A 14,210-nucleotide genomic window follows, 5' to 3' on the forward strand; every position below is an offset into this window, starting at 1 on the left:
GCCAGCCTCCGCGTCCCAGGGAATCGCGTGCCACTCGGGGATCTCACCGCAGCGGAGTCTTGCAGTCAGTCCAGCCAGTCCAGACTGGGGTACGCTGTGTGTTCGGTCTGTCGTGGCTCCGGGAGCTGTTCTGTACTGTTTCTGGTTATTTGGTAGTTGTTCTGGAGGAGGAACTAAGATGCGCGCACCTTACTTAGCCGCCATCTTGGCCCCCAATCACCCGTTCTTGTTTTTTTAATATAGGCATTTAGGGCAAGAAATTTCCCTCTCAGCACTGCCTTTGCCACATCCCATAAGTTTTGATATGTTGTATTCTTATTATCAGTTTTCTCCAGATATTTACTGCTTTCTCTGGCAATTTCTTCCTTGACCCACCATTTAAGAGTATGTTGTTTAATCTCCAGTATATTTGTGAAAGCCCTAGTTCTTTGCTGATTCTTAATTTCCAAATTTATTCTGTTGTTTCTTTTTAACACGTGACAGTCTGATTAGTATGTGTCTTGGAGTGGGCCTGTTCAGATTTATTCTATTTGGAGTTCACTGGGCCTCTCTGATTTGCATATTTGCATCTTTTATAAGGGTTGGGAAGTTTTCTCTGATTAAATCTTCAACTAACTTTCCCAATCCTTTACTCTTCTCTTCTCCTTCTGGGACACCAATAATTCTTTTATTTGTGTTCCTCTTGCCCATCATTTCCCTAAGATCCAGTTGCATTTTTTTCATCTTTCTTGCCACTTGTTCTTTTGTGTACTCTAGTTCTATTGTTCTATCTTCTAGCTCACTTACTCTTCCTTCTGCTTCTTTGAATCTGCTATTGTGTGTCTCCAGTATATTTTTTATTTGGTCTACTGTATCTTTCATTTCTGTGACATCTGCCATTTTTTTAAACTCAATCTCCTGATTCTTCTTTCTTCTCTTCTATGTCTTCTTAATATCCTTTATTTCTTTATAAACAGCCTTGAGTAGTTGTTCCACATTCTGTGTCCCCTCTGGAATTTTGATTTGGTTGTTTGGGTCATTTCTGCTTGGATCTTCGTGTGCTTTATGATTTTCTGTTGTGTTTGAGGCATTTGACTATCTTGATATGGCTATTCTGCAACCGGTTTTCCTTCACACTTCTTAAGTTTTGGATTTACTTAGTTTTTGCTGAATGTTTCCTTTTGTATTTTTTCAGTTATTCTCCACCAAATCAAGGTCTGGATTTCATGTATGGGATACTATTAACTTAAAGGTCTACTAGAAGCTAGGTTCAGGTGCACAGGTACTCCAGTGGCAGAATGGTTGTCCACCATGCAGGAGACCCAGGCTTGACTCCAAGCCCCTTCTACCCAGCAGGTGGCACCCCTGAGGGTCCTCCTTCCTCAAGCTCTCCCCTCCCTGTCTTGTGCAGCCCACCTGCATTTACCGTGTCTTGCCAGCAGATAGCACACTGGAGTCTTGTCCTTCTTCAAACCCACCCCTCCTGGCCAGAGTGACTGGGGAGCTGACTGGCATGAGGAGGATTAGTTGATCTGCAGCGCTGTTGGGCCTGCCAGACACCGTGACTTTGGGCCGGCTATTCCCATACCCAACCGGGTGATCACTCACTCCCCAGAGGGCATCCAATTTGCAAAGGAAGAAGTAAGTCTTTCCTTATTTGCAGATAACGTGATTTTATACATAGAAAGTCCTGAAAAATCCACAGGTTTCTAGAGCTAACAAACAAACTCAGCTAAGTGGCAGGTACAAAATCTACACCCCAAAATCAGTGGTGTTTTTATACAAAACAATGATCAAAAGAATAAATCAAGAAAAAAATCCATTTATAATCACAACTAAAAGAATCAACTATCTGGGAATAAATATAACCAAGTATGTAAAGGATTCTTACACAGAATACTACAAAACATTGCTAAAAGAAATTAAAGGAGACCTAAATAAATGGAAGAACATTCTTTGTTCATGGACTGGAAGACTAAATATTGTCAAGATGTCAATTTACTTAAAGTAATTAAAGATTCAATTCAATCCTAGTCAAAATTCCAACCGCCTTATTTCCCATAATGGAAAAGACAATCATCAATTTTATATGGAAGTGTCAGTGGCCCTGCTTTAGCTTCCTAATCTGCTCAAGCCAATTCCATGAAATGGGTTGTGTTAAACAATGGGAATTTATTCACTCACAGTTTGAGCCTGGGAAAAAAGTCCAAGTCACAGTGTCATCAAGGTGAGGCTTTCTTCCCGAAGACTATAGTGTTCTGGGGCTGGCTGCTGGTCATCCTTGGTCCTTGGCTTGTCACATGGCAGCATCTCCTGGTCTCTTCTTCTTTTCTGGATTCCAGTGATGTTCAGCTTCTTCCTTTCTATGGCTTTCTGTTTCTGAATTTCATTACACTTATAAAGGAATCCAGTAATGGATTAAGACCCATCCTGACTGAGGTGGGCCACACTTTAACAGAAGTACCTCATCAAAAAGGTACGACTCAGAATGGGTTCACAACAACAGAAACAGATTAAGAATAGGAAAATGTTCTTGGGGGTACATATAGCTTTAAACCACTGCACTATACCCTTTGGATCCCAGAAGGATAAGTTCCTTCTACATGAAAAAAATAAAGTTCATTCCATCACATCCCAAATACCTTAAGTCATTTCAGAACCAAAGCTAACTACAATGTCTCATATATCAGTTATGGTTTTCCTGGAGCATGATTCCCTCTCTGTGGACCTATGAAACCTAAAGAACATGTTATCTGCTTCCAATATATGACAGAGGGACAGGGTTAGGATAAACATTTCCATTTCAGAAGGGAAAAATTGGAAGGAAAACAGAAGTCATGGGTCCCAAACAATTCTGAATCCCAGCAAGGCATATTCCATTAGATTTCAAATTCTCATCATCATCTATGGAACAATGTTTTGTCCTCTGGGCTTAATGAAATGGCAGCCCCACCACCTCTAAGTGGAATGCTTAATCCTCTTGAGCTTTAGGATGGTGGCCAAAGTCTACACAATCCCTGTGGCACAGGCCCTACCCTCTCTGGGCATTGGGGCTGCGGGCAGAATCTCTACAATCCCTGGGGTGCACTCTTTCCAAGGCACTGGGGTGGCAGCCAGTTTTTCTGTGAATGGTGGGGCGCAGGCTTCACCATCTCTTCATATTGAGGAGCAGGACTTTTCTTGAAGAGTGGTTCAGAAGGTCCACCTTCTCTAAACACCAAGGCAGACTCACCCTTTCCATACATGTATGGGCCAGGTTCTCTTGGCCTGAGGAGATTTCTTGGATCCAGACCTCAGCTTTCATGGTTCTACCCTCGAAACTTTCCTTCCTTTAATTTGTCCCTTCTCTGTCCCTTCTACTCCAGGCTAGCACTGGTTCCACTCATACAAATCTTGCAATATATTTGTGGGGTTTGTATGTAGTTCTTGGGGATACAATCCATCAGACAGTTCTTACATAACTACATTTTGCAATCCTGCTTCCATGGAAACTGCTAATTGGTTCCATGTTCAGTTAAACCTCACATAGAGCCCTAATCTGGGAATGCTGAGAATTTTCCAAATCATCAATTCTGGTTTGAGGCTGAGTATACATTCTAATTAAGGCATCATCAAGATAATGCTTTATTCCTGAAGACTGGTGTTCTGGAGCTGGCTGCTGGCAATCTTGGTCCTTAGCTAGGCACATGGTGGCATTTCCTGGTCTCTGCCTTCTCTTACAGGTTCTGTGGATATTCAGTTTCTTGCTTCCTCTGTCTTTTTCTCTCTGGTTCTGAATTTCATTCCACTTATAATAGAATGCAGTAACAGGATTAAAACCCATCCTGATTGAGGTGGGCTACACCTTAAGTGACATAATCTCATCAAAAGGTCCTACTCACAATGGGCTCACATCCACAAGAATGGATTAAATTTGGGAACATATTTTTTTGGTGTATATACTGCTTCAAACCACGATAGGGCAGGAGAGCCAATTGCCAATCTGAAACCAAAGAATGAAGCTGGAAGACATTCATGTCCTGATCTTAAAACTTTTTACAAAGAAACAGTAATCAAAACAGCATGGTACTAGCAAAAGCACAGAAATACAGACCAATGGAATCAGACTTGAATTCAAGGGGACAAAGACCACTCAATTGGGAAAGAATAGTCTCTTTAAGAAATGGTGCTGGAAAAGTCAAATTTCCATTTGCAAAGAATGATGGACTCCTTGCAAAAAATAAACTCAAATGGATCAAAGGCCAAAATATAAGAGCCAGACCTAGCAAATTCTTAGAAGAAAATGTAGGGTCATCTTCAGAACTTGTATTAGTCAATGGCTCCTTAGACTTTACACCCAAAGCACAAGCAACAACAGAAAAAAAATAAATGGGACCTCACCAAAATTAAAAACTTTTGTATTTCAAAGGACATGAAAGTAAAATGACAACCTATATAATGGGAGAAAGTATTTTGAAACCACCTATCCCATAAAGGTTTAATATTGAGAAAATATAAAGAAATCCTTCAATAACAGCAAAACGATAAGCGACCTCATTTAAAAATGGTCAAAAGACTTGGACAGACATCTCTCCAAAGATAAACAAATAGCCAAAAAGCACATGAAGTCCTGATACATGCAACAACATGGAGGAACTTTGAAGATATCATGCTGAGTGACATAAGCCAGACACAAAAGGACAAATATTATATGATCTCACTGATTTAAAATAACTAGACCAAACAAATTCACAGAGTCAAAATCTAGATTGTAGGTTACCAGGGGATGTGGTAGGCATAGGGAATGGGTGATAATGCTTAAAATGTCTATATAGTTTAATGATAGAAATGTTTTGGTAATGATTGGAGGTGGTGGTAGCACAACATTGTGAGTGTAATTAACAGCATGGAAATATATATCTGAATGTGATTAAAAGGGGACATGTTAGATAGTATACAGAGTGACAGATTAAAAATAAAAAAAATCCATGTGACTACTATACAGTGAACCTTAATTTAAATCATGGACTATAGTTAACAGTACAATTATAAAAATGTTCTATTGTCAATTGTAACAAATCTGCACCAGTCCAAGTTGTTATGTCAGAATCCTGTATTTCATGCATGATTGTTCTGTAAACCCACAACTTCTCTAATAAAGAAAAAAAAAAGTACATGAAAAGACACATTATTAGGCATCAGGGAAATGCAAATCAAAACCACAGTCAGATACCATTTCACACCCACTAAAATGGCTATTATTGAGTTAAAAAAGAAAATTACAAGTGTTGAAAGAGAATGAGGAGAAATAAGAACACTCATTCATTGCTGGTGGGGATGTAAAATGGTGCAGCTACTGTGGAATATAGTTTAGTGGTTCTTCAGAAAGTTAAGTATAGAATGACCGTATTCCTGGCAACCCTATTCTTATGTATATACCCAAAAGTACTGAAAGCAGGGACTCGAACAGATATTTGCACACCAATGTTCATGGCGGCATTATTCACAATTGCCAAAAGATGGAAGCAACCCAAGTGTCCATTAGCGGATGAATGGATAAACAAACTGTTGTACAAACATACAATGGAATATTATTCAACTGTAAAAAGGAATGAAGTCCTTTTTGCAACAACAGAGATGAATTTTGAAGATGACATGTTGAGTGAAATAAGCCAGACACAAAAGGACAAATATTGCATGATCTCACGGATAGGAAATGAGTAGCATAAGAAAACTCATAGAGTCAGACTAAAATATAGGTTATCAATGGATGAAGTGAGATAGGGAATATGGAATTAAGGTTTTAAATGTATTGAGCTCCTATTTGGATTGATGGAAATGTTTTAGTAATGGTTGGTGGTAAGGTTAGCACAACACCGTGAATGTAATAGCACTGAAATATATATCTGAATGTTTTTAGAAGGGGGAAATGTTAGGTTTTTATATGGTAATAGAACAAAATTTTTTAAAAAGTCCATGAAATTTTACCACACAAAATGTGAACCCTAAGTTAAAACACAGACTATAGTTAATAGTACAATTATAAAAATCTGCTTTCATTAATTGTAATAAATGTACCACATCAATACAAGTGTTAATAATGAGGATGCAGTGTGTGGAAATACTTTATTTTGTATGGGATTGCTGTATAATCCCTGCCACTTCTCCAATAAAATAAATATTATATTTTTAAAGTTCTGAAAGGTTTACCAGGATGAAGACAGATAACGAACTTTTCCAAAACTTTAGCAATATGGCAGTGGTTGATGACCTTAATAAAAAGTCATTTTACAAAAGTGGTAGAAACACAACAGTCAAATTGAAGTTGGCAAAAAAGAGTATGGGGGTGAGGAAATAAAGGCAACAATTATGGAGAAGTCTGCCAAGGTTAGCTACAAATACATGGAAAAGCAACGATAGCAGGCCATTTTTAATCATAGTGGTAGTTTATTCCTAGCATGCTTAGAAGAAATCTCACTATTACTCATTAGTAATAGCCTGTAACCAAAATCAGATAGTGCAGAAAGTATAACTTTCAAATTTTCTTACCTTCACTAATTAAATTTAGTGTGTCTTGTCTTCCATCTCCTTCTTGCGAGTGGCCTGGATCCAATGAAGACTGAGAAAGACTAACTTCTGTTGATAACTGGTCAAGGCTTTGATAACTTTTCCTGTAATATAATGATGAAATATTACTTGAATTTCTTGTTGCACACAATAATTTAAATGATTTTCTTCAATTTTTAAAAATTTTCTGAGTAATTTCTGCCCAAATTTTCCCCTAAACTCTGTCTTTATCCTGACTTCAGTGTGATCTTAGACACACTTTATTTCCATTTTCTATACTGGTATATCTGTGTAATACACTGAAAGGGAAAAAACAATTTTTCAAACAAATTTAAATCACTGTACCCACTTTTGATTATCCAGGTAATTAGGAAATAGGGAGTTCTGGTTACAACCTATTTTCAAGGGAGCAGAAAATGGATATATTACTATTAATGTAGAAATAAGATTGACATAATTTAATGTGATCTAGTGTTCTCCAAGCATTTCAGAATCCTTCAGTTCCTTGATATGATTAAAGATTGTTGTTATATAACAATATTAATTATAAATTCTTATAATCAAGAAGTTTAAAAAATGTTGAGTAATAAAATACCTGTTTGATTGTGTTAATATACCATCAAAGTAATCGACCTCCTTCCTTCATCTATTCCCTGTTGTGAAGCTCACTTTCTATTAAGCTAATCAATTTAAAATAAATTTTACCAAAAGAAAGATTCAGTTAAAAATGGAAATTAAAGGAGTAAGTTAATGAGAATTATTATTAATCCTTCCCCATATTTAGTTCTTCAGGATAAAACCAAATTAAGAGACATAGGTAGCTTTAATGTTACTCAAATTTCATGAAAGAGAACAGAATTCACTATTATTTCTAAATATAAATGATCTAGGAAAAGGAATATATATTTTTTGCTCAACACCTATTTCCAGAGGCAGCTAACACCGTCTAATTTCCTAGGAATGCCTTGTATTCTATGATAATATTTATAGGAAAGCATATAAAATTTCATTGATTTATGTCACACTTATTCTCTACACACAAGAATAAACTTAGTCACAGATTTATCAATGTTATGTATATTAGGGTATGGTTCAAATTTATGCCTAGTCACTATTTTATGTTAATCATGACTCCATCCAAAAGGAGGCAGAACAGGGAAAATATTCATTTATTAAAGTTGAGAGTCTGATAGGTTTATGAAGACAGCAGTTATTTTAAATTGCTTTTTGTACTTATTTTCCAACAATTTTATTAAGAAAAATTCAGGATTTCTTAGGGAGGGGATATGTACAGGTGTCTGTTTTTCTAAGAAACAACATGAAAGAGGTGATGGAGTTTACTTTGCTTAAGATATCTGAGCAGTATTTTCACTTTATGACTTCAAATGTCAATAGAATAAAAGTTCTTAATTTTAATTTTTAAGTAATAGAAAATTCTAATATTGCAGCAAACTTTTGATAATTCTAACAGATAACATCTTCATAACTTTATAATGATAATGACACCTGGTATTTAAATAGCACTTATCAAATGCTAGGTACTGTCCTACATATTTTGAAAATATTAACATCTTTTCCTCACAACTACCCTAAGAAATTAGAATTATTATCACCACTTTATAGAGGAGAAAACTGGGGCAGAAACAGATAAGATTTGAAACCTGATCCTCTGCTCTAGTCTTTCTCTTTTAACTCTACTATGCATCTCCTCTCCAGCACAGGAAAAAATATTTGGCTTCCTTTTTCATTAGAAACCCTTCTTAAAGACCAGCTTTGTTTGCTGAGATAAGCCAGGTACATTATATTTAATGATTTCACTGGAAATCTTATTTCATTTCTATTAAATTATTATTTCTTTAGCTATAGAGGAAAGCAGGAGCACAGCAACTAATAAGAGAAGTTATACATAAATTTATTTTCCTAATATATATTTCTGTGCCTAGTATATAGGAGGCTTTCTTTTTAAATTGTAAAATGGTTTAGAAAGAGTTTCTGACACTGATTTTTTTATCATAGGATTAATTTTTAAAATTATATATAAAAATTATATATACAAAGTATTTACAAACTGAGAAATACTCAGAAGTAAAAAAGAATTCATTTGAATATTGTACAAGCTTGATGGCAGGCATTTACATTTATTTCAAGGATTGCCACCCACTGAAGGAAGCAAAACCTGTCAAAGCAGCATATGATAACAGCAACACAAAATAAGCGTTCTGTATGACTTACTGAAATTCATTTTTTAACATCACACTTCAGAATCTTTTGGAAACTTTCTGCCCTTTACATTTGTCACATTTACAGAATAATCCTTGAGTTTATAGGTTTTATTTAACCAAATGCCAATGAATTAAGAAACAGAATTTGATAGACAATAATGTTCTGAAGTAATGATGAAAATTTCTTAAGATAGTAATAACAGTACCATACAGTATCTTCCTCAATGAAAATGACTGCAGAACCACCATCTGGGAGGAAACTAGTTCAGCTGCTTGCAGCAGTGACAGAGAATGGGTTTGGCTTCCATATTCTTACCTAATTTCCAAGTGACTGGCAGCTCTATTTGACAAACATCTTGTCATGGAGTAAATTATCTGTCTCTAGAAGTTCTTTCTTTAAAAAAAAATCACAAAAAACTTGTAACCAGATAGCATAGTGAAATGGTCCAGGATTCTATCCCTGCACAGAATTTAGCAAAAACTAGCAAAACTATCTTTCTCAGAGCTCCAGAAAATAGTGAAAAGATCATAGTAACAGGGAAAATGCCAAATCAAAAAAAATCAACTCAAACATTGTAGGAAAACCCTTTGATGCCATTACTAGCCCGTCTACCATCACTTCCCAAGCTCGATATAGAACCAGCCCATGCTCTCAGTGTGGATCCCTGCAGAGGGAGCAGAGTAACTCCTATTATGTATACTGCAATGCCTGTAAGTCTGTACCAAACTATCCATAGAGGACTAAACCAAGGTATTCGTCACAGGATTGCAGTCCCAGAATTTGCCCTGCATGCAGAAGCAGCCCACAGGACAGCTAAATCAGTACAGGAAACAGTAAAGTCACAGCAACCTGTAGCAAAGGATCAGTGGCTATAAGATATAAACTAGAGTACCCAGGTGGCAGGAATGATTATGTCATAGGAAGAAGAACAGGCATTTAGATCCATATATTTGAAAAAATTCCTTAGACCATGAGCAAAGGCCCAGGACGATATACATACTCAGAAAGACTGAAGAGGATTCTATGCTTTTACCTTAGACTGTTCTTTGGGTTCATTGTTTGGATGGCTAAAATCTGAAGGCAAGCACCAGCCAAAATCCAATCTGCAAAGACTGTGGAAGATGCTTGTTGTGGTTTCCTTTTAATCCTGACTTTCAAAGATATTTCTATCACAACACTAGCTGGAAACAAATTTAAGAAGGAGACACTGAATTCCAGGGCTAAAAGTATGGAACAAAAGATTATAAGGCATAAAAAAGAAAAAGGAAATGATGGCTCATCAAAAGGAACAAGATAAAACATCAGAAACCACCAATAAAGAATACTTTCGACTTTGGATATACCAGACAGAATTTAAAATAATGGTCTTAAATATGCTTAAAGAGCTAAAGGATACCAGGAAAGCAATATAAGAGCAATATGAGAATTACACTGAGACAGAAATTATAAAAGGGAACAAAACAGAAGTATTGTAGCTGAAGACCATAATAACTGAAATAAAATTCTCAAGGGGGTTCAGTAGCAGGTTGGAGCTGCCAGAAGAAAGATTCAATGATCTTGAAGCAGACAGTTGAAATTATTCAGTCTGAAGAACAGACAGAAAACAGAATAAAGAAAAGTGGTATGAGCCTAAGAGACTGGTGGGACACCATCAAAGTATACCGATATACACATTTATTGTAGTCCAAGAAAGAAAGAAAGGAGCAGAGAAAATATTCAAAGAAACAATGGCTGAAAACTTCCCAAATTTAACATAAAACTTGAATATACACATCTAAAAAGTTCAATTAACTCCAAAGAGGATAAACTCAAAGAGATTCACAGAGACATATAATCAAATTATTGATTGTCAAACAGAAAGAGAGAAATCTGACTCAAATTGTTGAATACTAAAAAATAGAATCCTGAAGCTTCACAACAGAAGCAATATGTCAAGTTCAAGGGACCCTCAATAAGATTCAGCGCCAATTTCTCTTCGGAAACCATGAGGCAAAAAGATACTGTGATGAAGTATTGAAAGTACTTAAAAAAAATTGTCAACCAAGAATTATATATTCAGCAAAACTGTCTTTCAAAAATGAGGGACAGATTAAGACATTTTCAGATAAACAAAAGTTGCAAGTCAATCTCCAGTAGACCTGCCCCATAATCACTACTAAAGGAAGTACTTCAGGTTGAAAGTTAAGACAGGAGACTGTAAATGAAATATGTTGAGTAAAGATAATGCAAGGGTGATTACAAAAGCAAGTACTACTGTATTTTTGGATTTGTAACTCTACTTTTTACTTCTCATACTCACTAAAATTCAAATGCATAAAAAGAAATGATAAATCCATGGTTTGGGACACACAATGTATAAAAGAAGAAAATTATGACTGGAACAACATAAAGGTGGGGGAAAGGAGGGGTACAGAAACATAGTTTGTGTATGCTATTCAAGTTAGGTAGCTATCAAAACAAGTGAGACTACTGTAGACTGAGGATTTTAAATTTAAGCCCCATAGTAACCACAAAGAAAATATCTGAAAAACATAGAAGAAAATGAGAAGAGACAAAAAGTGTTCTCTATAAAAGATCAAATAAATATGAAAGTAGCCAGTAATCAGAGAATTGAGGAACAAAAATGGGATAAGACTTACAAAAACCAAACTGCAAATGGCAGAACATTGTACATTATCAGTAATTACTTTAAATGTAAAAGAATTAAACTCTCCAGTCCAAAGGCAGAGATTAGTAAAGTGGTTGAAAAGCATGACTCAACTATATTCTATTTACAAGAGACTCACCTTAAATTTAAAGACACAAGTAGGATAAAAGTGAAATGATGGAAAAATATATCATGCAAGTATAACCAGAAGAGAGCTTGGGTAGCTATAGTAATAACAGATAAAATAGACTTTAAGTCAAATACTGTTAAGAAGGACAAATAAGTATAAATATATACTGATAAAAGAGTCAATTCAACAAGAAAACATGGTAATTAGAAGTATATATGCACCTAATGGCAAAGCTCCAAAGTACATGAAGCAAATACTGACATATTTTAAGGGAGAAATAGATGGTTCTATATTAATATTATGAGACTTCAATACACCACTTTCAATAATAACATCTAGAAATAAGAGCAATAAGGAAATGGAAGACTTGAACAACACTCTAAACCAATTAAGTCTGATAGACATATATAGAACATTTTACCCAAAATCAGCAAAATACACATTTTTCTGTATTACACATGGATCAGTCTCTAGGATAGACCACATGTTAGATCACAGCAAGTCTCAATAAATTAAAACTTACAAAGATTGAAATGCAGTGTATCTTCTCCAACCACAATAGAATGAAATCAATAACAAAGGAAGAACTGGAAAATTCTTAAATATGTGGAAACTAGGCAATATAACTTTAAAAACCAAGAAGTCAAAGAAGAAAATCATGAGGGAAATTAAGAAATATCTTGAGGTGAATAAAAATAAAAACAAAATTTATGGGATTCCGAAAAGGCTGTGCTGAGAAGGAAATTTATAGCTATCAAATGCTTTAATTAAAAAACAAGAAAGATCTCAAATCTGTAAACTAACTTAGAAGAACTAGAAAAAGAAAAGTAAACTAAACCTATAGTGAGCAGAAGAAAGATCAGAGTGGAGACAAAGGATATAAAGAACAGAAAAATAATAGAATCAACAAAACTAAAATTTGGTTCCTTGAAAAGATTAATAAAATTAACAAACTTTCAGCTGGACTGATGAAATTGAGAGAGGATATAAATAGCCAAAATTGGAATGAAATCACGGATATTACTACAAACCCTGCAGTAATAAAAAGGATTATAAAAGGGTACTATGAATAATTGTACATTAACAAATTAGATATTGTAGATGAAACGGATAAATTCCTAGAAAAAGGAAAACTACCTAAACTGACTCAAGAAGTATTGGAATACTCAAAAGATCAATAATATGTACAGACATTGACAGGAAACAAAAAACTACCTAAAAGAAAGATCCAGGACTGGATGGTTTCACTGCTGAATTCTACCAAACATTTGAAGAAGATTTAACACCAATCTTTCCCAAACTCTTCCAAAAAACTGAAGAAAAGGGAATACTACCTAAGTCATTCTATAAGGCCCACATCACTTTAAAACCAATGCCAGAAAAATGTAGCACAAGAATAGAAACTTATAGACTAGTTTATGTTATGAAACAGACATACAAAGCCTCTATAAAATACTAGCATACTAAATCCAATAGTACATTAAAAGGATTATATACCATGACCAAGTGGGATTTATCACAGGAATACAAGGGTGGGTCAACATAAGAAAATCAATTATATAAATAATATACCACATTAATACACAGAATGAAAAAACTGTGATAATCGCAATAGATTTAAAAAAAGCATTTGACAAAATTCAGCACCTTTTCTTGAAAATAACATATAGAAACTAGTAATAGAAGGAAACTTCCTTACATAAGGGAACTGTAGTGGCTGGAGCTGTGGACCCCAGGAAAGTATTCTTAAACTAAATTCATTCCTGTGGGTGTAAGCCCATTGTACATAACATCTTTTGATAAAGTTACTTCAGTTAAAGTGTGGCATAACTCAATCAGGATTTGTTTCAATCCTATTACTGGATTTCTTAAAAAGCAGAATGAAATTCAGACAGAAAGAAAGCCACAAAGGGAGCAGCCAGAAGCTGAAATTCAATGGAAACAGGAAGAGAAGGGAGAAGCCAGGAGAGGTCTCCATGCCCACTGCCATTAACAGAAAAGGTAGGGCCCAAGGATCACTGGCAGCCAGCTCCAGAACACCATATTCTTCTGGGAGAAAGCATGGCCTTGATGATGCCCTCATTGTGATTTCTCCTAGCAACAAAAATGAGAGCCAATAAATTCCCATTGTTTAAGCCAACCCACTGCATGGTGTTTGCAATGTAAAACTAAAATGGGCATAAAAGCAAAACACACAGTGAATATCTTACTCAATAGTGAAATACTGAAAGCTTACCCTAAAGATCAAGAACAAGGCAAGGATGTACCCTATCACCACTGCTATTCAACATTGTACTGGAAGTGCTAGCCAGAGCAATTAAGGAAGATAAAGAAATAAAACGCATCAATTTGGAAAGGAACAAGGAAAGCTTTCCTTATTTCCAGATGATAAGATTCTATACAGAATATCCTGAAGAATTTACAAGAAGGTTCCTAGAGCTAATAAACAACTGCAGTAAAATAGTGGGGGTAGAAGATCAACACTAAAAAATAAGTGGTATTTCTATATGCCAGTATGGAACAATCCAAAAATAAAGAAAATAATTCCATTTACAGTAGCATCGAAAAGGATAAACTATCTAAAAATAAATTTAACCAAAGATGTAAATGACAAACTCAAACTACAAAGCACTACCTCAAGATATTAAAGAAGACCTAAACAAATGGAAATATGTGCTGTATTTA

The 14,210-nt window shown here is 35.3% G+C and overlaps 1 protein-coding gene across 3 annotated transcripts in view; it reads right to left on the reverse strand.

Moving 5' to 3' along the window:
- The window catches only part of RUNDC3B (RUN domain containing 3B), a 247,086-nt gene that overhangs the window by 25,545 nt on the left and 207,331 nt on the right, over positions 1-14,210 (reverse strand). For 2 of the 3 annotated variants that reach the window (XM_077148924.1, XM_077148861.1), the window contains one exon: positions 6,508-6,629. In XM_077148924.1, coding sequence (XP_077005039.1) covers positions 6,508-6,629 — 122 coding nt within the window. Of the gene's footprint in view, positions 1-6,507; positions 6,630-9,063; positions 9,142-14,210 lie in introns of those variants that run through there. The other variant, XR_013170772.1, reaches the window with a different exon arrangement.

This window comes from Tamandua tetradactyla, chromosome 1 (genome assembly GCF_023851605.1).
Source record: "Tamandua tetradactyla isolate mTamTet1 chromosome 1, mTamTet1.pri, whole genome shotgun sequence".
Classification (NCBI taxonomy): domain Eukaryota; kingdom Metazoa; phylum Chordata; class Mammalia; order Pilosa; family Myrmecophagidae; genus Tamandua; species Tamandua tetradactyla.